We start from the raw sequence: 27,026 nt of genomic DNA on the forward strand, positions 1-27,026 counted from the left end.
GGATATTTTTATGCCCAGTGTCTATTGATTTTCTTACAGAGCCTCTGGACCCTAGCACAGATGAATCTAAGTGCCATTTTATCTCATACTGAGATAAAGCCATTAAAAACAGCCATACCTCAGGTACGAACAGTGATTATTTCTGCAGGGCAAGTGGTATATAAGCACAGACCAAAACACCCAAACTTCTCATGGAGCCAAGTTGACACTTTGGAAATATCCTTCCTAAGTATAATGTTTATTATTTAAATAAGTAAGGTATATGTCACAGATTGATAATATCACATGCTCTTAAAAATAATCGTAATACTTCACCAGGCTTTGGAAAAACTGTTAAAAGATCTAACAGAATTCCCTGCACAGAATTTTATATTCTCATTATTGAATATTTCCATTATGCCATTGTGGGAATATTTTAAGAAGTAATATAACGTGTTGGAATATAAAGAAGAAGAATAGTGTAGCTATTTTGCAAAATATGTTCCAGTTGAATGAGCTAATTAGCTTTTAATAATGAGACTCAGCCAATAGATTTTCAAAGCATGCTACTGGGGCTTAATGATTTCAAAAGCTATCACATTTACAAGTTAATGTACCGTAAATTATTCATAAGCATCTTATAAATAAGTGTAATAAGTTATTTCCAAGGCTAGTGTTGCTTTAAAATAAGGTTCTTCTGAAAAATGCCTTTAGAAAGAGCTTTGTAGGAGCCCATATTTACTACCTCTGATGCTCCTTTCAGACGAAATTTTGTGTTTGGAATCAGATCATTCGCCAGCCCAGACCTCCTTCAGTCCACATCTCTGTTAAGCCCTGACAATCCCCAGGGTTTAGGAGAAAGCAGAGGTATCAGAGGCACTCAGCATGATGCTGACCGTCTCTGATTTCCTCTTGCAGTGGTATCCAGTGAGGCTACTGGAGCCAGAGAAGCTTCCTGTCCAGAAGCAGTTCTGTTCTCTTTGACAAAGCAGCTGCTTGCGGCATGCAGAAATGAAACAGAAGCCATCTGAGCAGAGTGCTGCTGACCATGCTGTGAGCAGCCCTCACCCTGCCACATCCCCAGCCCTCTCTCAGCCTCCCTGGAGAGGCAGGGCTGTCAGCAACCTGCTTGCCGACCCTTTCTTTACAAGTTCCAGCTCCTCTGGCAGGTTAGACTACCTTCACTCAGACACAAAGTGATGGTGAAAAATCTGTGCATTTTAAGAACCAGACAAAATCTTCCTGAATCATGCACTGTCCCTTTATCCCTCGTATAACAGCAGAGTTTCAGTAGTAAAAGGTGAATCTAGCTTAGGAGTCTGAAATAGTAATTTAGAGGAAAGTTTGGCTGTTTTTATGGTTTTTACATTTCTAAATACCTACTGCCATTGTCATGCTTGCCCTGGTTCAAAGGACTGCAGTTGCTGACAGAAAGAGAACTTTGGCTGCAGATGTTCAGGGGAGGGTTCATATCACCTGTGGGTGCTTTTCTTCATCGGTAAGAATAGCTATTTTGGTTCCTTAAGAAACTGCTTTAATTGATGAGAATATTTGAAAGTTACACCTTCTAGAGTAATACTTCTGTCAAACATAACCTTTTATGCAAAAAAAAAAAGTGTTCCAGCAGAATTTTTTTATTTTGTATACAGTACATCAATCTGCAGATTGTAATCCCTGCTTAAAACCAACACATAGACAGTGAGATAAAGAAAGAGCATTGCAATCCCTGTTCAATTGCCTGCCTGAGACATGTCTTGGCAGTATTCCTGATGATGTTCCTGTTGTTTATCATCTTACGGATGATATTCTAAACATTTTCAGCACTTTGTTGTTCTCTGTTATGAGTATTATGTTGTGTCTTGGAAGACAGAAAACTATAATTTCCTGCAGAAATGCAGCCTTTCAGAAAATCTCAGCTGACATTATTTAGGATTGTTTTAATTTTGCTAGGTTTTCTTGAGTATTGAGCTTACAGTAAAATGTCTTTAGGCCTTGGAAGGAATTATGTGGTCCTCTTCATATTTCTGATTTGAATAATTAGCTCCAAATTGCATTTTTAAAGGATAGAAGAAACAGTTGATTTCACTTGCTTGCTGATGGCTAGAGAGTATTGTATTTTCTCTTGACAAAGTAACTTGGTGAGATGTATTTATATTATCTGGATATAGTGTGGGTGGAGATACTTGATGAACCATGTTCCTCTCATTCACTTGTCACATGGAGAAGCTTTTCAGTACAAATTGAATGAGCAGAGGCTCATTGGACGTATTGATCTCAATCTTAAAAATCTACAACAGTTACCTTTGCACAACAAAAGACAACAAACTGGAATCAGTGGAGTTCCACGAAAATATGTGCCACTTAGAGTAGGGCTTTTCTGTTCAGGGGTCAGCTCAGGACCATGGAATGACTCCTCAGGAGACATAAATTATTATCAGTGGGCTCTACAGCCATCCATAGTTGTTCAAGCTGCATTTTAGCATTGCTAAAACCATGCATGTGTAACAATCAAAACAATCTGGGACTATCAGCAGGAAGATATGTAGACAGATAGGGTCAAACATATATGACTTACTTACGTGAGCACAGGTACACACCACGCATATACACACATTCCTTTGGTAGCAGTCCAAAGTGCCTTCTCAGAGAGAAAGGCAATAATGAGAGTAAATAATGAGAGTAAACACCATCCCATTCTTAATTACAAAATGAACACTGCTTTTCAGAGGGGCTGAAGAGGTTTCTGTGGATGAAACCACTACTCGGGCATCTTCCCTATGCTCACCTCAATGTTGCTCATCCACAAGGTTAAAATCTCATCTTGCAGCAATAGCAGGCAAATCAGAAGGGTTAGTGAGGCTGCAGGAGGAATGCTAGCATTTAAAATGCTTCTGTACATTTGTTTAGAGGAATGAAAAAATGTTCAGTGCATACTCCTCCCAAAAACATGGATACCTGGTGCTCTGCAAATGTTCTAGCTCCCCATATGCTAGACAGTAAAGCTCTGGTTCCAAAAACCAGTTATTGTGATTTACTTACAGGTTTCATAGAAACCTACCTTCACAACCAGTATCAGGGTCCTTGAGGAAAAGCAAAGGAGCGCTGGCGGTATTTGCATATACCTAACAATAGTTTCCATAGACATCCCATTGGCAGATGGAAGAACAAAAAAGCAAAAAAGAAAAATGAGTTTGGCAAGCATAATTTAACATATTTAATTTACAGAATGTTACGGAAAAGCCACGTTTCTCTGGATTTTATTGAGTTCTGTTTTTCTCTCTTCTTTAATTTACTAAACATTTTAAAATCGTTAAGGTCTACAAGTGGTTCCATCAAGCCCCATCCGGGAATGAATTCATAAGTTTTCAGTCAAGTGAAGAATGAATGAGCTATGTCAGCAAGGCGTTCTGCTAACAGGAACCAGGTGGTGCTTGACACAATCTCTGTGAGTAATGCGTCATCATGTTGCATTCTTGATCCTGGTGTGACTTCCTAGGAGCAGTGCCAAGGTCAGGCAAACCATTATTTACTATTAATGACATTATGAAGATTGTATGCTCTTAAATTTATCTTGTTTCTTTTGAACTTGTCTTTGCCTTCCTTTGGTTTTGACCATAAGCTCTTTGAAAGAAGGATGATATTTTTCAGTGTTTGGAAAAGGGCCAGATTCTGCAGACAGGCCCTCACACCCGCTCTCACCAGAAGGACAAATGCTGGTTTTGCAGACATCTGAAATGCTGCTTTCCTCTCCCCAGGGAGCAGTTTGTTCTTCTCAAGCTGTCACAAGCACCACAAGGCCCCTCATCCCCTCCTACAGCACAGCCCCTAGCTGCTTTTCCGCTGCTGCTGAGCTGTCATGTTTGCATCCCAATTAATTCGTTCCTTGTGCTGCCTTCTAATTCCAGCACCACTCTGCACAAGTCCAAGTCTAGCTCCCACACCCTCCCCAAACCTTTTCTCTTACCCACCTTGGTCCCCACTGCAAGCAGCCCAGCCCCACAGGCAGATCTAGGACCTGGGCACCATCTTCCCCCCTCTAGGTCCAGGGCCTGGCTTGGTCTTACAGAGTCCTTCTGCATGGTACATGTTAGGTGCAATGTTCTTAAACATTCAGCCATAAGAACCTCACCAACAACATATCTGCCATGCAATACAGCTTTGACTTACAGACTCAGTCTCATTGCTCATCTCCTTTCAGACACTGCACCATGGATCACCATGTCACCCACCCAAGGGTTACAAACACAGCAGATCCCCTTGGCAGAGCCGCAGTCTGTCACAGCTTTATCGCTCACCGACTCCCTGCTCCAGGCAGACACATTGCAGGTTCATAGACAGATTTTCCCTATTACTGCCTCCAGGTTGGCTGAACTTCTCACAACAGGTATTTTCAAACAGCCCTTAAGACTGGAAGGCTCCATGCCTGCCTGCACTGTTATCCATTCCAAAACATCAGCAGAGAAATTTGACTTTTCCTGCAACCAGGGAAATGATCTTTACTACAAGAAAAGAGATGATGGTATCCTGCTGAAACACAATTTAAAGAACACACAGAGCAAGGAAACCCACCAAGTGCATGTGCTTGAGTATAATTTTCCTAATGCATCTATGTTGTTAGGGGTGGTGGCTCTGTGTTTTCCATATAACAAGCACTACTCGAAAAACTTTCTCCTCCTTTTTCCTAGAAGTCTTTGAAAGTTTGCCATTTTTCTCAGATGTCTGTAATTATTTTTTTGTACCTCCTGCATTTGCAGTACATTAAATCTCTCATTAGTTGCTTATTCACTAGGAATTGGAGATGATTATCACTTTGCCGCTTTGATTTTTTTTCCTTTGATATGATAATTTACTGTCCAGATAATATCAATAGGAAGGCAAGGTGGCAGATTGAGTGTCCTGGCTGTAATTGAGGCAAGATTTGTGGCTCTCCTTTCAACCCCTCCGCATCAATCTGCCTGCACTCGTGCTGTGGGGGAAGCAAGGCCCCATGCCAGGGCATTGCTGCAAGTCGAGATGTGCAAAGTCCCTGTAGCCCACTCAGGGAGGGCAGGCAAAGGAGGTCTTGTTCTTAAACCTGGATGCCCATTGCTCTTGGAATCTGTTCAGTAGCGGAATGGCACAAGCAGTAGTCAAAGCTTGAATTTTATGTCTTGCTATAATTTTGTTGTCACACCATAAAAAAGGTTGATAGTGTGTACCTGAGGGAGGAAAGGAGAGCTCGTTTTTCATTACGTTCTTTATTAATTATTATTAAGCTAAGGCTAGAGCATCCTCCCTGCCAGCAGCCACCATCAGAGCCACAACTGAGCAGAGGAGCAGCACCTGGTGCTGCTCATCAATTCCTCAAGCAGAACAGCCACCTCTGTGCCTGCAGCCAGCACCTGCAGAATTCTGCCACTGCCCTCCTGTAGTTCAGCTGTGAGGAATCATTAGGGCAAAATTATCCCCAGGCATGAAATAGCAAATGAACATCTCTGATAGAAGTATACGGTGAGAAGCCCTCCCTTGCTAACATCCACAAGAATATTTTGCTCATTTTTGTTCATTCATTTCCACTCTGCACTATCCAATCACCATCCGCTTTCAGATTTTGTTGTTTAGTTTAGCACATCATTCAAGGCTTTATACGTTGATGTTTAGCTACACCCAGGTCATCCTTTCAGCTGGGAACAGGGAGAGAGCTTCATCCTCTGTTCTTTGCTATTGAGAATGGAAAAACCATTCAACATCAGGCTGACTGACACTTCCCTTGGAAATATCCAGGTGGTGAGTGAACACCAAAGCCCAATTGCTGTCTTGGCCACCATTCTTCCTTACACACAGCCGAATTAACAAACGCATATAAAGGGGAAAGTATTCTCAAGCTCCCTAGACCTATAAACATACCCTAACACTGAGAAGGTTAAATTGAAAGGGGGAAGGACACAGGTCACTTGCCCACCTGCAGAAGGACCGAAGCTGTGTCTGCACCTCCAGCACCAGCATCCACAGGCAGGATTCTGGTGCACAGATCCAGCTGCACATTCTTCTCCAATTCCTCTGCCTTTATAAATAACATCTGGAGACCAAGGAATGTGTTGTGCAGTGCTTCAGTAGTACACAGTTTCTAAGTGTGTGTGAAGATAAATACACGTGTTAACTAGCAAGTATTGATTTTAGAGGGAATTGGATATATAAACACTTTTAAAATCTGGCTTCAGCTGCAGCGTGTAGCAATGCTGGATGCATAATATTTAGCAATGCAAAGTGGCTGGTTCCTTATCACCCTGAGGACACGTAGGCGATTAAAGATTATCTCAGAAACCGTTTCATTGAGAGCCTGTCTGCTCTGCAAGGTTCCTTCCACCCACATCCTCCCTAGTTGCCAAACCCAGACACCCACAGTGGGCAGGGCTGGTTGTCATGGCTTAGGAGTTCAGCATTTGAATGAAGCAGTAGTAAAATTCTTCAGTCATCTGCATCTTGTTCAAGCCCCTTGAGAGCAGCATGGAGCCAGCACAGGCTTTGCTTTCTGCTGCTAGGGCAGCACTATGGGAGCTTGGGGCTGTCCTGCACCTGATGGTCCCAAGGTGTGTGGGAACTCAGCAGAATGAAGTGCTGGTGATGGGCAATATAATCTACCTTTTTGTGGCCTTTAGGGAAGGGAGTAGTACTGGTACAGTTATGATAAAAGGTTCCCTTTGGCAAAAGAACCATAAAATGAGGGAATGATAAACCCTCTGTCGGCTCAGTGGTGTGTTCACTTTTCCTGATCAGTATTTTCTTTTTTTTTCCTGAATTCCACCCCAAAATGGATAAACTTTTGCCAAAGGTTTAGGAAGTTAATTTATCCTGGAACAGGATTTGGTCCTGTGAACTGTTTACAGCAGCTCTGCTTCATATGTATAGAAAACCCACTGCTCTTGCTGTCCGCATAGGGGCAAGCCCTGCTCATTTTCTTTTGACTCTTCTTTCCGCAGCAAGGATCATTCTTAGGCCCAACTTCCTACTGAACAGTATATTGGCAGCTCAGGACCAGATAGGACCAGGAAAGCTTGGAGGCTTCTACCAGGGCCAAGGTGGAGCAAGGCATGACCATTACAGTGAGCTGAGGCATGACGCAGGGCCTGCCCTGGGGCTTCTGTGTGTACAGGGAGTGCTGTATGGTAACAGTGCCATTCTTCTGAAAAGTGAAGGGAAAAACAAAGCCACATAGCTTGCAAGCTTCACCAGAACAAAAGAACCCATCCTGAAACAGCTAGGCTGAAAGCTCTTTGACAAGACTGAGGCAGTGAAAGGAAAGCCTTCTGATATTTAGAGCAGTAAACAAAAATTAAGCCTATTGAAAGCTGTGGGAGTTCAGCACTTCTGAAAAATGGTCGTTTTGTTTTAGGTAGAATTGTCACATTAATGCACAGCCCTAAGGCCCACATTCTGACAGCCCGTAACTACACCCTGGGTGCTCCCAGTCCTCCCACCCTCAGAGCCATTCTGCACTGGGCTGGGGGCTGTGCGCTGAGCTGGTGATGGGGGGAGCCCTATGGCTTTCATGGAGCTATAGGCAAGCAACAGGGATGCCAGGGCCCACTCCCACCCGGCAGGGCTCTATTGACAGCCAGAGAGCACTGCCACCTTCATGAGCACTGCCGTATTGTATGGTCACATTCCCCAAAAAAATGATTAAAAGTGGGGCTAAACCTAGCAGCCTGATCCTGCCTCTCAGCGAAATGGCTGGCAGCAGCAGCACCACGCTGCTTGGCTACTGTGGAAATTAATATCATGCACTCCTCAAACCCCTCTGAAAATGTAAAGGCTTGATAATTTCTCATTCTGCTTTTGCTTCTTTCAGTTGCTTTAGATTTCAGTGTGTAACAGCTGTAAACTCCACAATTGCATTACAAGATGGTGATTACTATTTGATAAAATATTTATCAAAGAAAAGAATTAAACCAGCAGCTCTTCGGCAGTATTCCCCTTGAAAACAAAGAAAGGCAAAACAGAATTATTAATTAACAATAATAGAGTTCTCAGGAGAATAGAAACGACACTTTTTTCTGAAATCCTATTTGTTCTGTGTCCTATAAACTCAAATTTTAAGAGGAATGTTTTTATAGCAAGCTTAAAGTGAATTGTGGTTTGCATTTATGAGGCATAAAAATTAATAGACTTTTTTTACGAGTGCCTTTGTATGCTCAGTTGCAAGAACTTTTGCATCGTCTTATTGTAGAAATGGAAACAGTTAAGTGCGCAGTGCTACATCTGAGCTCTCAGCAAGGACAGGGCTGTGGCAGGAGATGCAGGACTGACGCTGTGCTGGAGCTGGCACAGCTGGTGGTGGAGATGGCAGCAGCTTTTCCTGCCCACAGCCACAGCTGCAGGTGCAGGAGAGGCTAAGAGGTCTGCATTACAAACAGTGCTATGAACTCAGTATACTGGTGCTTGCTGAGTGGTTCCTGCCTCCAGCAAGGCCCAAATTTATGGCAAAGGCCTGAATAACTCCTGTTCTCATTCTTCCCTACAGCAGCACTATGCCTGTAATAGGGCACTGACACTGGGTTATCTGTTGTTCCATACAGTACATTTCAGCTCTCACCTAGATGCATTTCAAAGCCATCTGTTACAATAACTAACCATTTTTGCTTCAATACTAAGTTCCATAAAGTCATGAGTGTTTTGAAGAGCAGTAAGCAATTTCTACAGTGTTTTGATTAATGGTAGTTATTGAAGTTGAAAACTAAACTGTTTCAGAACATGTTAATATTCTATTGCAATGTTTTCCTTGGTTTGTTGATTTTGTGTGTGTTTTCTTTATTCCTGGACTATTATGAAATAACAATGCCTTCTGATTATCTAATTCTCTAAAACAAAAAACACAGTCGCTCTGAGCTGGCCAGTGTGTGCTACAATGGATGGGGAGAAGCAGGCAAACCAGGGGCCCTGAGAAGGATCTTTGCGCATGTAACTGTGTCAGTACTGTGCAACTCAGTGCAAGTCCTAATAATAGTTAATCAAAGACAGCTTTACAGAGGTGAAGAAATATCAGTGAGCATACATACAAAATGAAGTCACCAGGTGTTTTGATGGTAACAGGCCACAGCCCTTACTGGCACTCCTTCCAGGAAGGATGTTCACAAATTGGCCACCTTCTCTGTCTCTAGGGAGAATTAAGAAGGGAGGACGTGCTGTGATGTGCCTGCTGCCTCTGCTGCTTTGCAGAAGTTGGAGAGGGAAGGCAACAGCACTGCAGCCACTCTGCTTTACTTTTGCAACAAAAATACTGCCTTTTCTAGCAGTGAAATTCTGTGTTGTTTTGTTGTTGTTGTTGTTTTGTCTTTTTTTTTTTTGAGCAATAATTTAAAAGTTAATCATTTTTCTACTAATTTTAAAACATTGCCTCTGCTTCAACAAAACAGTAGAAATGCTCTGCTCACCATTCCTCATTTGCAGAAGCATCTCTGGATTCTATGTGTTTATTTTCTTCCCAAACAAATTCCCAATTTTGTTTTCATCATTAATTACCCTGTCCTGTGTTCTTTCTCTATCCTGCATCAAGTTGTCCATAGATATTTTTGATATCTTTCTGGCAGACTCTAATCTCAAGACAAGTCTCTCAGTAATTGTTTTCAGTGTATGGATGTTGATACCTTCCTGCAAACTCTGATTTGAATTAATGCTGCTTCTACATTCCTTTGTTAAGTGTCAGAAGTCCAACACCTACTGATGATTGCAAGCACAGTTTGTACAGTTCTAGCTCTGGTTACAAACAAGCTTCCTGAATCCCTGCCGACACCAAACAGACTCATCCGAAGCCTGGCCATGGGAAGAACTAAGGCAGGAGCTGTGTTGTTTCAGTCAGGGCCACACAAAAGTGGATGTCCAAGACAGCATTCAAAACCGTCTGCTTTAAAATTTACCAAGATAAGTCATGCTGCTGTAAACAGTTTTCCAATAATAAATCATAGTCTTACAAATTTAAGTGCACACACCAAGTGCCCCAACACTGCCCATCTGCTGAATTGCAGAGGAAATGTCCTGCCCCCATCTTTGAACACTTTCAGGCACGTTCTTAGCTTGGCTGCATTGCATGTGCAAAACATGGCATTTGCTTTTCTTCTGTCCCAGTGCATTATTCAGCTTAACAGGTTACAGAAAGAGACACCAGACAAAGAGAAGGTTAAGTTGTTGGAAATTTCATCCTGCTTTTTCCTAACTTGGGCGGCACTGAACATTTCCTGAGCACATATTGACACTGTATAAGGCAGAAAATATTGTCAGTGCTCCAGCTTGCCCACAGGGCACTTCACGAAACAGAATGTGATACCAGCCCTCCTTTCTCTGTTGCCCTTCATTTAAAACACAAAGTGAAGCCTGAAATCTGCCTTAAAAAGGTGATTTTGTCAACTGTGATCAATAAATGCCATTTGTGCGTGCACACTGCCCTGCACAGCCAGAGGAAGTGTTTGTCTATGGAGCTGCTTGGCGCTGGGGCCAGGGGCACACAGAAGGATTGGGGACACACACACAGGGCAAACACAGGTACACAGCTGTGCCCAGCACAGCTCTGATGCTGCGCTGGGCCAGAGGCCAGGCCGGGATGTTCTTGAGGAGCGTAGTGCCCTGGGCTGGGAGCAGAGCCCTTGCTGATCTCCCGTCTGTAACTGTGGAGGAGTCCTTGCGGCTCACACGTGGGAAAAGTGATTCATGGCAGAACACGTCCAGACAGCTCGCTGGCTGCCCCTGAGCTCTGCAGCCAAGGCAGACGCGTTTGCCCCAAGCAGTCAGGACAGGTGGGAACATGCCAGGCCACAGGGCCGGTCCAACGTCAGCCTCAGGCGGGCAGATCATGGCAGCCAGCGGGATGCCTCCTGCACCGCATGCGGCTCCTCCAGACACTCCCGGCCGCAGCGGGAGGACAGCGTACGTGTCCAGCCAGGGCTGGTGTCTGCTCAAGGACTGCTGAAGGTACACATTTGTTTCAGTAACAGCGATCTTGGCAGGCGAGGGAGGCAGCTCCAGCAGGCTTTTATAGATGTACATATTTTGGACTCCCACTGAGAGTTATTAGTTATTAAAAAGCGATCAAATGAAGCTGGTTTTGGAGTACATTTGTTAGCCATATGATATCAATTAAGCTCCAGTCTCCTGACTGCAAGGAATTGACATTACCTCATACATACGCAGAATTAAATTCCTCCTCCTTCTCTCCCCCTCTTTGAAGCTGGTAATGCCAAATATCTCCTGCATTCCAGAGGAAAATGCTGCAGTTATCCTGAATATGTGGATGCCTTCAATTTGTAATTAATAGAGCTCCATAGGAAATGCTTTTGCCGGAATATGCAACAGCTGTAAAGGATTCTTGGCTGTATGGCACTGAGAAACTTATTTATGCACTGAGCACAGTGGGGCCAGTACAGCAGAGCTTCTGGCCCTGGGCTGCAGGAAGATGCACCAGGCGATGTTATGTTGCTTGTTACTGGAGAAAGTAGGGATTTTCTGTACTTGTTTTTATCCAGATTAGCCATTTAATGCCAATACTATAACTGAAGACTAAAACAGGGAGCATACTTTTGTTGGATAAACTGGCAGAGCTTTTGTGTCTATAGTACTTTTCAAATATGTACACTCAACTGTTCCAGCAGGGTACAAAATTAAAAAGTTGCCAAATGAACTGATATTAATTTATGCCAGATTAAGATTATGTCAGATCTCTCTTGACCATTAGTAAAAAAAAAAAACAAACACGCCCACTATCAATGGCAACAGATGAAAACTTTTTTTCCTAGTTATTTCAAACCTACTGATATTTATGATTGAGAAGACTACCGCTTGCTATAAAACATTCCAGTTCAAAACATGAATATTCAAAGTTATGAACAAAAGCAGATTTGATAAGAGCAACAAAGTACTGTGAAACATTTTTGTAATGTGGTAAAGAAGTTGCATTCTGCACGTAAACCTGTATATCTGACATGTTTTATACCTTTATATATATATATATGTATACATATATTTGCATGTTTAAAATATACATGTATATATATAAATAATATGCATATGCATGTGAATAAATGAATTGGTATTAGAGATCATTTAGTTTCATCTCTCCAGTATGGTTGCAGCAGCTTCATTAATTTATTCTGTTCCTATGGTTTGAGATGACTTATTGCCAAGATAACACACCACAGGGGAACTCCTACAAAATTTTGGACTGATTTACCACACCACAGATAAGACTTACCATTATATAGCAGACTCATTATTTTGATCAGCTAAGAGCAGGGTTCGAGCAATAGATTTGGGATTTGTATTTAGTTGTACATGGATTTGTTGTTGGTAAAACAGTTATTTTCCAGTCAAAGAAAAGAAGAACTGTTTGCATATCATAACTTTCAGAGGCCTTTCAGAGGATGGAGGGATTTTTCATCTCCTTGAGGTCCAGTTCAAGGGCTGAAGTGATATTTATGGCTTTGATAAGGTTTCAGGCAGTTGGATGAAAGCCAGAGATAAGACATACCCAGTTGAAAGGATCCAGTTGTAGAACAGAGCACCGAGACTGGAGAAATCAGGAGTCTGGATGTTCCTGACTTCTCCTATAAAAACCTTTTCTTAAAAACAAACAAACAACCAAACAACAACAACAAAAACAAACAAACAAAAAACCCTATTTCCACTATAACCCACAAGTGTCTACCTGCACTGTCTCCATATTATATTCATGGGAGCAGATGACACCATCTCAAAACTGGTACAATGAAAGGCTTCAAATCTTAGCTGTAGTGCCCTGTCTCTCAAAAACTGGCACATGAACACAGCAGATAAGTCTTCCTGATTTCCCACAGTCAGAGAAATGTTAAGGAGGAGTGTTCTCCTGAGGCATAGAGATGATGTTCAAACACATCCAGCAGTGCTCAAAGAAGCAGTGAAAAATGCCATCCCACAGTGCTGCGGCAATGCAAACTCAAGTGATAAAAACCATTAAGGAGTCAATAGGTCAAGTAATGGTATCAATAAAAAGTGGCTTTCCACAAAGACATGTACATCTACCCCAGCTCAATTCCTTATTACATAATTTCAATTTTAGGTTTTCTTGCCCCTGACACAAACCCTTTCAGGGTCTACTTTTGCATTATATTTTTGTCGGGCATTCAAAAGTTTCTGCCGTCAGTCCAGGCTCTCCTTCCTGGCCACATTTCGGCTTCCTTATTTGTTACCTACCTGCCTTTGGCTGCTAGCAGGGCTTACAGTGACAAGAGCAGCCTTCATCCAATTCCTTCAGCACTTCCTGAGTGCTGTAATACCATGCACTCACCATACAGATGTGTGTAATCAATGTGCCTGCCACTCACTGACAAAATAGAGCTGAATTCATGATGTCCAAATAGCTTTATGTTTGACATTTCTGAACTTTGGAGTGCTTGATTTTCTAAAGCAATTTCTTCTCAGTGAAAAAGAGCTTGAAGAGCAAGAATATTTGTCACCCAGGAGAGGTTTTTACAAAGTATTCCTGGCCAAACTCAGGAACATGCATTGCCCCAGAATGTGCTGCCCATCAGTGCCCAGGTGCTTGTGGGAATCCAGTCAGTATAGAAATTGTGCTATGTTTCTGCTACTGATGCTTACCAAGCATGAGAAATTGCCTGCAAACCACTGAGTCTGAAAATGCTCTGCATAACTGAAAATTTTTCCACTGGTGTAAGTGTGGCAGTTTCTCCAGCACTGTGCCAGAGGATATTTCTAGAATGGAAGCACCCATATAAGAGAAATATTGAGAGTTTTATTGCAATCCAGATTGAGTGGTTGATTGCTGTTGCAGGTAGTATAGAGCAGAACTTGGAGACCTCCAAGAAGAAAATAAAACTCAGTGGTGACATGCTAAGTTTGTAATTTGGGGCAGGCACAAACACAAGGGCACATATTCAGCTGCATAAATAATGGCAGACAAGAAAAGAATGGGATGAGCTTTACCCCTTCTCCCTGTATCAGAACAAGGAATTCTGCATGAAGGAACAAACAGATCTTAACATCATTAAAGATTTACTACTGATTTCCAAAAAAAGAGTTGCACAGCATGTGCACAACCTATTAACTCATTGCCACATGTTATCATTGCAATCAAATAGCTTAATAGGATTCACAGACAAATTAGGCATATCCATAGAAAATGAGAATATCAGATGGCCCTGGATGAGGTAAATACATTTAAAAAGATATAAACACTCATATTTCAGGGCAGACTCGTGAGACTGCAGAAAAAAAGTCCTCCAGTGGGCAGGTTCTAGCATTATAGAGACATCGTCTGAAGCCTGGAGTACAGGCCACTATCAAAGACCTGATAATGCATAAAACAGATTATAGAAGGGATTCATATTACATTTTACTGTGTCTTCTTAACATTTATGTCTGTGAAAAAAATAGTATTTGCTATGCTTGAAGTACACATAAGAATTTTTGGCTGCTTACCCACATAAAAGTAAAATTGCACAATTTGCCTTGGGTTTTTGCTCTGGCATTATCCTGTTTGCACCAGGCGCCTCTCAGCTGCTTCCAGACAAGAATTCCTGATGCTCTAGAGTGAGCTGATGGTGAAACAGTGCACACTGAGCCTTGAAGCTCTGCTTAAGCGATAAACAGTTTAGCAAATTACTACTAGTATCTCAAATTTCTAAAGGCATTAATCTGCAGCCAAACTTTATTGTTATTACATTATCTTTTAATAATCTTGTAACAACACCCAAATTTCAGTACTGTCAAGCCCATCTACTCACATGCTCTCAGTGGGCTCCCATGGGCTTTCAGGCCCTCCCCCCCCCACAGTGCTACAAGTCACTGGTGGGACTGATTTACTGTAGCCTTTCTCTTGACTGTCTCAGCAAATGTCCTTTGATACTGGCACTGCCACCAGCCCATCTTAAGAAGTTGGGGAAAGCAGAGTTGGATAACTGCATTGAGCCTTTAACCCTGTCCCTCCACTTCACCCTTCATCTCCTCTCTGGCACTGACAGCACCCAGCCTGCCCCAGCCGGACAGTGCTGGGATGGCGGCATGCTGCCGCCGAGGAGAGTAGTGCTGGTAGGTCAAGGGATCCAACTTGGGGCCGGTTTGCCTTGGGAACGCTGCTGGAATGTTCCCAGACACCAGGTTCACCACTTGAGGAAGCACCAAGCAAGCTAAGGGTGGGAAGTAGAGAGAGGGGAGGGGAATATAATCTTTTTTTTTTTTTTTTTTTTTTTACATTAAAAAAAATCACAAATGTCAGCAAGAAAAAGTACTTGAGTTTTTCGGAAGCATAATTACATTTTTAAAGCTTACCTTTTGGCCTCCTGGCCCTAATCCAACACCAGCTGAAGCCACTTGCCAACAGTGTGCTCAGGCTTTGATGTAAGTCAATACTTTACCTAAAAACTCACAGTGCAAAATTACCCAATAGATGTGTTTGTAATGAGTACCTTTCTATAAAACGTTGAGAAAATAAGCACTTACATTTTTAGGAGCATTTTAAATGTTTACTATAAAATTTTATTATGTATTAAACTTAATTACCCAAATTAAATTCTCAATTATTGTACCTGTGCATACTGTTGTATGTTTTGCTTCACTAGCACCAGATGGCCTAGCTATTCGTTTTTATTTACAAATTTTGATTGAATTTATTCTGTTTTCTGCTGGTGGTGAATGAATGCTGGGACCTGGGTAACTTTTAACAGACACTGCACATGCACTGGGCAATGTGCACTGGGACTTTTCTTGAAGAAAGGCTGCAGTAATCGAAGAAATAGGACTGAAAAGTGCTGTCTGCTAGTACCTAATGTTGAATCAAAAGCAGATTTCCATTTTGGAGACAAATCTTTTCTTGAAACCAGGTTTTCAGAGATGAAAACATTACATCACCTTGGGGGAAAAAGGAAAGGATACAGTAAGAAATTTGCAAGCAATAAGCCTTACAGTTTGCCAAGTATTCAACTGCTGACAATTAGTTTTATTTATGCATTTATGGAACATCATCTACATTTTTTATATCAAGCAGATCAGCTTCCTCCTCCCATGCTCTGAGCTTCCACAATGTTAAACTACTGAAATGGGAAGTTACGCTCTTATTCTCATTCTTTGGATTTGTAAACTATTTTTCTAGACATTGTTACACACAGCTATTTTCTAGAAAGACTAACAATGAGCTTTGCTAGCCATGCAAATAATCCAAACATAATTTGGTGCAAAGAGATGCCCCTTTCAGAGATCACTTTATTTATTGTTTGTATTAAAAAGGAGCTGAAAAATCCAGGCATGAAATCATGTTTTCCAGCTATGCTTTTTGTCATATTTATGGTCTCTTTGGTAAAATCAAAGGAATGCACTTCTGTGTAATGGGGCATAGTTTGAATGGCACAGTAACCATCAAACCATAAAATTTGGAGTTGGGCTGCTTGATTACAAAAGCATGTCCTCACTTGAATCTGTGCACAGTGCAGCTGTTTAAATCACTGAAAGTTTAAAATTGGAATGACTTGAGAACTAAAATTGCATGTGATGGCAAAATGGTAGAAATTATTAAGTCGAGGCTGCCAATTTCAGACTAGTTTCGAGAAGTCTGAGAGCTTACTGGTAAAATTATGGGATGTAGAGCATGCAGTAGTCATTAAACTCATTTTCTCTTGTTTGCATCGTGAGATCTCGTATCTTCACTGTGGGTCTCTTCGAACTTCAAACCAGGTCCCAACAAATGAGAATGGGGTCAGTAAGCTCTGAAGAATGAAGCCTGTTACCTTCACTGTTTTTCTCCTCAGATACTCTCTCTGCTGTCGAACATGTATTACTCCACTGGACAAAATCTTACCAACCTTCCTTGGTTTAAAATGTCACAGGAAACAATCCTGGGTGGATTCCCTATCAGGTAACAACATGCTAATGCCATGATCGCCTTTCTTTTCCTTTTTGGTGAATGTGCTACAGAATGGCAGCCAAAAGACCTTCAGCCAGTGGCACTAGGTACCTCATGCCAATGTAGGACATTGAGGTATGGAGACGAAGCTCCTCTGTGACTACCAAGTTGCATATGGTAGGCACCAAAGTACAGTTTTCAACATCTCTCCCACCGTTTTTTATCTGGAAAAATTTCTTCTCAGCAAGAGAAGAGGCAGAGGCACAGGCTGCCAGGAGGTGGTGGAGTCACTGTCCTTGGAGGTTTTCAAGATAAGGTTAAATGTGGCACTGAGGGGCATGCTTTAGGGAGCATGGTGGGGATGGGCTGACAGTTGCACTAGATGATCTTGGTGGTCTTTTCCAACCTTGATGATTCTATGATTCTGTGATGCTATGAGTTTCACATTTAAGCTTAGGTGCACCATGGCTCAGCTGTACAAACAGTTGTACTCTGCAGCTGGTGAGGGAAACGGCCTCCAGCAGTGAGCAGAGCAGGACCTCTGGCCACAGAGGATCCTGGCTGACATGGCAGGGACCACAGAAATCAGAAATAAAAGGCAAAATGCTTTGAAAACAAAACAAAGACTGGAGCTTGTCTGTGAGCTGTTTCCACAGCTGCAGCTCTGTGGTGACCAGCAGGAGCTGATGTCCCTCCTCGACCAGGCTGCTGGGATCAGGCCGTTGGTCTCCCAGCCACAATGAGCCTTGGCAGCTTCAGATCCTGGGGAGAATTTCTAATACTCCCATGGAAACGCTTCTTTTCCAGGAAGCCAGAGAATTGCATTGCCAGGCTGGTCACTGCTGCACTTCCCAATAAAAAGATTTCTACTCTACGCAGTTACCTCCTGCACAGAGAGATTTGTGTAGGGCAAAAACTGGCACAGAATCCATCCTTCATTGCTCCTTAAAGCAACATACATCACAGAGAGACAGTTCAGGATTAGCAGACATCATTACATATCTGCTTCCTCTGTATTTACTGTGCTATTTAATCCTCATCCCTGCTGCCAACAATATTTCAGTACAACCAATTGCATCCAAAATCGTGCAGTAACAGCGGGACACCTGCAACAGCACCAGGAGGAGGAGCTGGGCTAACAGGGCAGTTGTCCTTTCTCACAACTTCACAACTGCTTAATTAGGAAATGAGAGGAAAGCTATTGTAAAACTAAAGCACTGAAGCAGGGAAATAAGAGCACACCACTCTTTCCTTTTGGTTTTTATACGGCCTTTTGAGCTGTAGTTTTTTTTTTTTTTCCAAACACAGGTACTGTTTTTCTGATTTTTATTGTCTCACTTTGCCAGTTTTGACCATTTCAATTTCCACCTGCACAGCAGTTACTAACGCCTGACATCATTTAATCTACAAAATTAAAGTTATTTCTCAGTTTTACCTAATTAACGCTGCTGGACTGATCAAACTTATTTTTCTCTCTGAAGAAGATGCATTCAGCTGCTCGTCTACAGCATACAAATTATCTCATAGCCTAGTTATGCTGCTGACATGGGGTCATGAAAAATGTGCCAACAAAACAGAATCCCCAGTGCTCCAGCAGACAACAACGAACCTCGTATTTCACTATAACTTGGCAATTAAGTTGGAAGAAATGCCCCGGGAGAGGAGCCATTCCCTAGGATTTCGAGCAGAACGAACCACTGCTGATGAATTAGCTGAGACCCACTGCAGTGCTCAAGGAAAATATAAACTGTGCTCAAACTCTTTGTTCTTACAATTTCTAATAGCATATATTCAGATTTCTGTAAGCAAGGCACAGGGAACGTGGCAACCTGCTGCACTGGAGTGGGCTGGCCTAGGGCAGCTCAGCACAACTTAGCATCACCTTGTCCTGCTGGCAGATGAAGCACTTTGATTCCTGCAGGGTCAGTGCAGGAATGTTCTGACCTGGAATGTTTTCCCCAGCTCTCACAGACCTACAGCCTGTCTGAGCTGTGGAAGTTCCCCGCAGCCAGTGATGCCTGGGCTGTCCCACACCAGCTGGGACCCCAGTCCTGTCCACACTGCCATCCTGACATCTGTGCTTCTCATCAGCGGAGGCAGTACAGACAGACGTGCCTTCTCTCCTGTGAGCTCACCCACAGAGACCTCTAATGAGTCAATTAGTGACTGCCAGGCACTTGCTGCTGGTCATCCTCCTGCCAACAGTAGGAAGGTCACTGGCATTTTCCCTTCAGCTCCGCACAGACCAACACTTTATCACATAAACAATTTCACAACACTTGGGGAAATAGATATATTTTTCTGACAGGTCACAAATGTCATTGGGGCACAGGATTTACAAAAGACAGAGCACCCAGAAAGCAGAACAAAGCTTATTGGAGGTGATGGTGACCTCCTAGGGATGCAGAGGATGGGCAAAGCAGGAGGGCCATGGCAGTAAAGCAGAGACCTTGCAGCTCCTGGCGTGGTATGTCTGCTTCAGCTCCTCATGGCACTTCTCCCTTCACTGCTGAATAGAAACAGTGATTAGAAACAGGAAAGGGAGACACAAGTGTGCCTTTTAATTGTTTGAGGAGAGCTGGCAAGAACAAACACAAAGAAATCACCTGGAGAAACCACCATAGAATATCAGGAACAAACTCCTTTGGAGAGCCCAGGTGAGCATGAAGCACTGTGTTTCAGCCCGGAGCACCTTTGTGGTGTAGTACAATTTCATTTGCACCTGTTTCTGCATTTGGGTAAGCCTGAAATCTTTTATGGCTATGAAAATATTCCACTGGCAACTGTGTCATCATTTAACCTTATTTTTCCTTTCTAGAGGAGTTTTCTTTGACATTCCTCTGCATATTTCATTATTCTCCTAGGACTTTGAATATCTGCTGTTACTTGAAACTGCCTGATCTGGGATCCATTAAAGAGGAGCCCAAGCCAGGGAGCAGTGGTATGGCACCAAACACTCAGGAGCAAGGCCACAAGAATCTAACCCAACTGTGCAAGAAAACCTTCATTAATAATATCCACAGTAATTATGTCTGAAACTTTTTCCACTCTCTCTAAACAAGGGGTAACTAATTTGAGATAGATAGCAATAACTTACTTTTTCCACATGCACATGACTGATATCAACCTTCAAACATTACTTCTTTCCCAGAATGAAATCTGTAAGGCAATGCCAGCAATCCTCTCCTGTCCATTGTTCCCAGAAAATCTATGCTGCTCACGAAAAAGGAAAAAAACCATCCACATTATGCATTATTCATAGGATTATAATGTTTCCTCTCTTTCTGACAGCAATACAATTTACAGGAAAATAACAGAGAATGTAATGCAGAACGCAAATCAAAGCACAACGGACAACTTATCTGGTAACATCTTTCCACTCTTCTGATGGTGAAAGCTGGGAAAGAAAAGAGGCACCAAAGTCAGCATAGTAATATTCTCCCTTGTGAAGGCATGGTCAGGTTTTGTACCACATATGCAAGTAATAAAAAACACTTTTTTTTGCCATGATTGCTGGGCTGCTTTTGTGGCCTTTTCATTAGGTGTTCTCTCCTTGCCCATGGAAGCACTCAGTCTCTGTGTTAATACATGAGCAGTTTCCTCCTGATGAGGAAACATTAAAAGCCTTTTCACATACGCCTTCCACCAGAGATATTCCAAAACGAAAGAAGCACTCTCAGATGCTCTCCTCCTGCCTACCAGTAATTGGAAATCACATCTCTGCCTACATGACCTGCTGTTACAAGATGCAAGGCTCATGCTCAAGCTCCATCACTTTAGGTCATTCGAACAGCATTAGGATTATCTTCCAACGTACTGCCAGGATGTGCTTGGGAAGTAGAGATTATTACTCCGAGTATTTTTAATGCTGCCTAAAGTGTACTTTACAAATCTACTTCCTCAGCTCAGTTCTTCTGAAAAGAGCTTGCTACAGTCCACTTCTTTTGCTGAATTGCACGATCTGATGCTCCTCTTCTAGCAGGGTAAACCAGGTTTGTATCTGTCCTGCTCAAGAACAGCTGCCGCACCCATGCAGCTCTCACAGCTCTGATCCCACTGGCAGCACATGCACTGGGGCTGTCCTGCCAACATATTGTAAAACTCTTTTCAGAGAGCACACTGCCCAAGACAGAATAGCATCTCTCCAGACATATACTCATTTTCATTAAAGCAGTGTATCTGCCCCCAGCCTGGCCCCAGGGCAGCGTGCAGGAAGATGGTGCTGTGGAGATAAAAAGACTATTTACACACTCCTGGTGCAGTGGATAAGGGCAGCCAGTCACCATAAATTGTACACAAAAGGAAGTAAACTCTCTGATTGACCTTCACAAAAGAAAAACCTTTGAAAAACACCCTGCACTGTTTAAAATCACATAAGAAAACAGTTATAATGAATGTCCCTATTTTCTACACAGGATGCATTCTCTATAAATTCTTAGCAGACAACACTAGACAACAGGATAACAACCATACATTTAAACTATCACTTCCCAATTACACACAACTTAATAATTTAAGAGATCTCGATTCAGAGCTCCAATGCCACGGGGAAAAATGAGCCCAATCATACATCATTCTTACAACAGCTAATTGGGCATGGAATGGGCCGGCTCTGGTGGTAAATGGTAAATAATAAATATAGGATATCAAATGCTATATGTAGATAGACAAGGTAACTTGCTTCCCACTTTAAAAAAAAAAAAAAAAAAAAAAAGAACTTTTTAAGAAATCAGCCATTTATCTGACCACTGTCATGGAGATGTGCCTTCACAAATGCATCTCTGATTACATGTGCCCATGACGCATGAAAAACTTATTAGCAAGCATCAAATTTAAAGATGTGTATGCATACATACACACATATATGTACATATATACATATATGTAAATGTACACAAACAGAGAACCCTAATGATGCTGTACACTGATGTTGAGATCTAATGACCTCAAGGCTCTCCACTCTTTTTCTTCCATTTCTAATAGCACACTTATTTAGATATTTAACTCTTCTCTATGGCCCCTACAAACAGAAAAAGGAAAGACAGCCCTTCTGAGTTCTCCTGGCTGATGCTGAAGGAACTTGTCAGCCCACAAAGGGATACGGTGAGATCCAAAACTGAGCTCTTTGTAGTGGAAAAGAAAAGTTTTTAGCCAATTGGAAGGGACTTCTGATGGAAATGTTATGATTTTCCTTTTCCAGCAGATTAATTTAGGGAAGAGTTTAACGTTTCATTCCGTATCTACTGGCAACTGATAGTCAGCCATAACTCATACTCTGGATATTGCGGAGTCAAAGCTTTTCTCCTTCATGCAAACGGCATCACACATTTGGTGTTGATAATGCGGAGGGATTTGGCCAGAATTCAAAGTAATCTAAGGATCCAAACTCATGAAACTGATTATTTTTCAAATCTCATATTTTCTAAGATGAACTGGAGCTCACATTCCCTCACATCCTCCTGCATGCTTGTAGCCTTAGAAAATATCTGGTTCGTTTTTCAAACGGTCTGATTTTCTGTTCACGAGGACTAGAATTTTCTGCTTTGTACTTCATTTTTATCATTCAAAATTGCCCCGCAACCCTCAGTCTCTGAATGCTGAGGAATAGTGCAGACACCACAGAGCTGGGTACTGCAGGAGCTGCCTCTGCGAGAACTCCCCGAGCTGCTCCTGGCAGCGTGAGGCCGCTGGGGCTGTACATGCGGCAGCCACTGCGCCATGGGTGTGTGCAGCACTGTAGGGCCCTCACCAGACTGAGATGATGGAACCAGGGCTCTCACGCTGATTTGGAGCAGCTTTGGTGGCAGAACATTGAAACAAATAAAGATGCGAAAACATGGCAACATCTCTGTCCAAAAGAAAATAATTTGTCAAAAGTTGAAGTAAGTTTTGCCTCATTTTGTCTTTGGTAAAAACAAAGATACATATGTGACAGGCCTCAGATTTTACTTTGACCAATATACAGCCGATACACAGCCATAAGCTTCCAAATGAGCACTGTAGGAATTAAAAAAGTTAAAGCCATATCTGGAAATAGAGGATCCAAAGATACAGAAACAAAAAGCCCTGGAACCCGCTGGCCTGGTGTTTTGTTCCCCAACCCACAATCTAATGCCACACTGCAGCAGAAATGCCAAGTCATGGCCTGAACCAGTGATTGAGCACCTGGTGGGCAGGCAGGGCCAGCCAAGGGGAGCTCAGGTGCATGCAGTGTACCTGTGTGATTGGAAGGGGAGGAGCCAGGAGCCACCCCTCCCAGACCTCATTTAAGGGTTGGCAGTGGAGGCAAGGGGGTCTCTCTGGAGATCCTTGTCTACTGCAGGCCTTCTAAAGGTAAGCAGTTTTTCTTTGTTTGTTTCTTTGTCCGCAGCTGCTGCATTTGGGCTTGTTCTTAATTGCTGCAGCCTGGGATTGTGTCACCCTGTTACTACTGCTGTACTTTCCATCATGCTAAAGAATTACAGCATTGCACACACCTGAGCCATTAGCCATTCTGTAGTTTCTGTAAGCAGAGTTCGTTTAAACTGGCCTGATGGTTTGATGGGGGGGAAATCTCTGAAGGCTCCTGCAAAGCCAAAGCTATAAATCCTGTCTGTATATTGTAGTTTCTTTGTTTTTAAAGAGAGTATATTCATTAGTAATAATTTACGTGGAACACTTAAAAAAAAAAAAAATTGAGGATAATACTCATGAAGACTTGTAATGTTAAACAGAAATAAATTGACATTTTCATCCCCCACGAGCAACTGAACAGAAAACCTGCATGGATGAAACAAAACTGTTATTTGCTTTGGAAAGACAGCTTAAAATTCCCATGTCTTAACTCAAACTTTTTTTTATTAAAGTATGAATGCATTTATGCTGCAGAATAGTTTACATACATTGTAAAGCAATAAGCGTATTTTCAAGGGATGTGGGCCCTCCTCAGTATATCTCCATGCTCAATCTACATGCTTTAACACTGGACTTGCACATACACACTCACATACAAACATATAAACCCACAAAACACAGACAGTGAGCTATCTGCTTCAATTAGCTTTCTTTTAAGGCTTCTGTAAGGTGTCCCAGTGCCCCTAACAGTACCAAAATTACAAATAGCATTGTATAAAGGAGCAGCATTACTTGCAAAATATGGATCTGCTCTTGGCCTTAAAAAATATTAAGTGAAACAAGTTTTTCCTTTTATCTGAGTTTTATTAAACATCTGCGTTTAAGAAGAGCATGACTCTTAATATCTGTGAACAAGGAAAGGTATGAGAATCTTAAAATGAGCTTCTAAGCCAGAACAAATATTCAAATCTGGCTCCTACTGGACTGTTTCCTTTGATTTTTATGGTAATGCAGCCCTGGCTTCCTGACTAGGCAGCACCAGCTCCATCCAACCAGGGCCAACAGAACACAGAGTTGAGGCTGCCATCTTCATACCACTTCAGACCTGAGGTTGATGAGAAGTCACAGTTCAAACACTGACAACAGACCCAAGAGTCCCTCAACTCTTCACCAGTGGGCCACTCACTTGGGGAGCAAATAAGGGCTTGAAAACGATAAGGGTGCTGGCTTGCTGTACTCCTAGCCATCTTGGGAGTTTGGCCCACCCTTTTTGGTATCCTGCAGTCTGCAACTGCAATTACTGGTGCTGAGTGAAAGAGGTGGCAGCAGGTATATTAAGAAAATAGGTACAATGAATAAAATAAAGGATAGCATATGATATAATGTGTACATACAAGCATCTTTTTTCATTTTTTTAATCTGTGAAATGTGAATTAACTGCAGAATGCCAGGCCACTAGTCTAAAAGGCTATGTTTGGCTGTCTTAACATATGTATGATCAAATTACTTTTGTGATGCATCACAGAGAGATTCTTCGGGAGCCATTAGGGCTTTCCAGGTCTACTTGGTCTTCTGCGTAATCATCACCCCCCCCCAGCTAGGAACACCAGAGGAGCAACCAATAATATTGCCTGTCCAGTCTTTTAAGATAAACAGGAATGACTCTACTTTGCAATATGCACCTGAACTACAGAGATGAGAAAGGGGCAGCAATGAGTGGGTGCAAGACATTTGGGGCAAAAGAGGGGGAAGCTTTTTTTCATGTTTACAACAGCAGCAGGTTTCAATGTAACGTAATTACTTTAATGATGCATATCTTTAGGTACCAAATTACTCTCTTGATTTTAAAAAGCTAGTCAGCCAAGAGTTTGGCAGTCTTTCTGTTCCCCAATTTCAACTGTTGCTTATTCATCTATCAGCTCTGATTCCCTAGGCCATTTCTGCCTTTGCTGAATCATGAATGAGTTCAGTCAGCCATCATCAGATTCAAATCCATGAGACACTTCCTCTGATGAACTATTCCTGTGGATCCGGCCATCACTTTTCATGCTGTGAAAAGTCTTCTTAAAGGCCTCCATCATGGCGTGAGCCAACTTCTTGGCCTCCAGCTTGCTCTCGCACTCTACAGCATGGCAGTCCATCTGGTAGGACAAGTCATCGTTGATCTCCCTATAGACCCAAGCAAAGATGTTTGGGCTGATGTTGTGGTCAGCAGTGCAGTAGGCGATACGTGCTACCTGAAAGGTATCCATGTGGACTGTTGCCTCGCCCTTGAGGTCTAGATGATGCAGCCAGACTTGGAAAGGGCGAATTTCCAGAAGAGCATTAGCTGGGTAAATATCCTCCCTGGCAAGCGTGTGCTTCTTCCATAATTCAATGACTGGTTTCTCTGTGCAGCCTGACAAAAATTGCATCCCTGTTGTGGAAACTTTACCCAAATATGTAACCTGCAGAGAAGAGCAAAGATAGGTGAAACACAGACACTAGATTCCAGTGTTGCTTCCTGCTACCCCAGGGAGCTTTCTTTTGCCGGGAAAATAAAAGCAACTCGCTTCCCAAACTTCCCTATAACCACATCACTTCATTAAAAAAACTTCAAAAACTTCAAACTGGTTGCCAGGCATTTGTTTCTTCAAATGATTTCACCATTCAAATTCCAACATTAAACATGTTCAGTCTCCAAGTTTCAAGGGATTGCACTGTGTTCAGGTCACCTGTAAAAAGCCCAGGTTGAAAGCAGATGCCCCTAAGCTCATATTAGCAGGAGCAGGCCTCAGGTAGCTGGGATGCTAACCACCATTTCTTTTTATTTTATACTGTATTCAGATTATTTATTCATTATCATATTGCAGACACTATTAGTAGAGGTCAAAAGAACACGGTCACAGCAGAAGACTTAATTAAAACTGTTTAAATGTTTGTTTTCTATACTGCTTCTGCTATTTCTACTTAAGTTTTAAGCCAGGAATAGCTCAAAACTGTTCAATACTCTGTCTTTGAAAAGGGCTGAGCTACAGGACATTGCCTCCCTGATTTAAGAAAATAAGTTGTTAAGAAAGAATAATAATAATAATCTAGCAGTAAATCTAGCTTAATCACATCTTCTTGCCTTTCTGCACAGCTATTTTGAGTGCTTCTCCTTTTATCTAATCTACACAAAAAAAGCAGTGTTGTTCATGCCGGTACCCTATTTTGTTCACTAAAAGTCAAAGTCACTGAGTAGTCCCTATCAAAATGCCATACTAAGTCTGTAGAAAAAAAATTCCTTTAACTCTCTTCAGCTGCTAAAGAAGCATTATTCCACTTACAGCTGAATAGAAGACTACTTAATCTGGGAAAAGAGATTTCCTCCAGAAGAAGATAGAGTAATACTATAAAAATACAATTACACAGATTATTCTGTTTATTGCTGTTGTTAGAAAGCTGCATTTATGAACAAATACATGAAAGCAAAATTATTTCTAAATTATCTCTTGCAGCAATTACTGTTTGAGATAGAATATGGTGCACTTCATGATGCCTTCTAATCTCATGTGCATTTTACTCAAGGTGATTGGAGAAAAAGTAATCACACGCCCTTTCCAAGCTAATTTCTTCAAAATGCATTAAGTACACAGCATCAATATTTTATTTTTTACATGCTTTAAAAAGATTAAAAGAAAGAAATACAAGTTTGAAAACACCAAAAATCCACAAGGAATACAAATTTTGTATTCCATGCAAACAAAATTTTCCACAAAAAAAATATTTTGCTGCTAGTCTCATAGGTTTTCTTAAGCTCAGAGACCTAAATTAAGTCATAATTAAGGAATAAGCTTACAAAACAGTACTGCAAGTCCATGTGGCTTAAACAGTCCTG

The 27,026-nt window shown here is 42.0% G+C and overlaps 2 protein-coding genes across 7 annotated transcripts in view; one reads left to right on the forward strand and one right to left on the reverse strand.

The window, feature by feature from the left end:
- Positions 1-23,518, forward strand: part of LOC146543621 (uncharacterized) — a 212,317-nt gene extending 188,799 nt beyond the window's left edge. Inside the window, exons 1-3 of one of the 2 annotated variants that reach the window (XM_085233185.1) lie at positions 1,878-10,920; positions 16,740-16,846; positions 19,699-23,518. In XM_085233185.1, coding sequence (XP_085089311.1) covers positions 10,660-10,920; positions 16,740-16,846; positions 19,699-19,870 — 540 coding nt within the window. In that variant the 5' untranslated portion in view covers positions 1,878-10,659 and the 3' untranslated portion in view covers positions 19,871-23,518. Of the gene's footprint in view, positions 1-1,877; positions 10,921-16,739; positions 16,847-19,698 lie in introns of those variants that run through there. The other variant, XM_085233184.1, reaches the window with a different exon arrangement.
- A 135-nt stretch (positions 23,519-23,653) lies between these two features.
- Positions 23,654-27,026, reverse strand: part of PID1 (phosphotyrosine interaction domain containing 1) — a 79,179-nt gene continuing 75,806 nt past the window's right edge. For 3 of the 5 annotated variants that reach the window (XM_085233180.1, XM_085233182.1, XM_085233181.1), the window contains one exon: positions 23,654-25,614. In XM_085233180.1, the coding sequence (XP_085089306.1) occupies positions 25,138-25,614 (477 nt within the window). In that variant the 3' untranslated portion in view covers positions 23,654-25,137. The remainder of the gene's footprint in view (positions 25,615-27,026) is intronic. The other 2 variants (XR_014885558.1, XR_014885559.1) reach the window with 2 other exon arrangements.

Source organism: Meleagris gallopavo, chromosome 11, assembly GCF_905368555.1.
Source record: "Meleagris gallopavo chromosome 11, MGAL_WU_HG_1.1, whole genome shotgun sequence".
Taxonomy (NCBI): domain Eukaryota; kingdom Metazoa; phylum Chordata; class Aves; order Galliformes; family Phasianidae; genus Meleagris; species Meleagris gallopavo.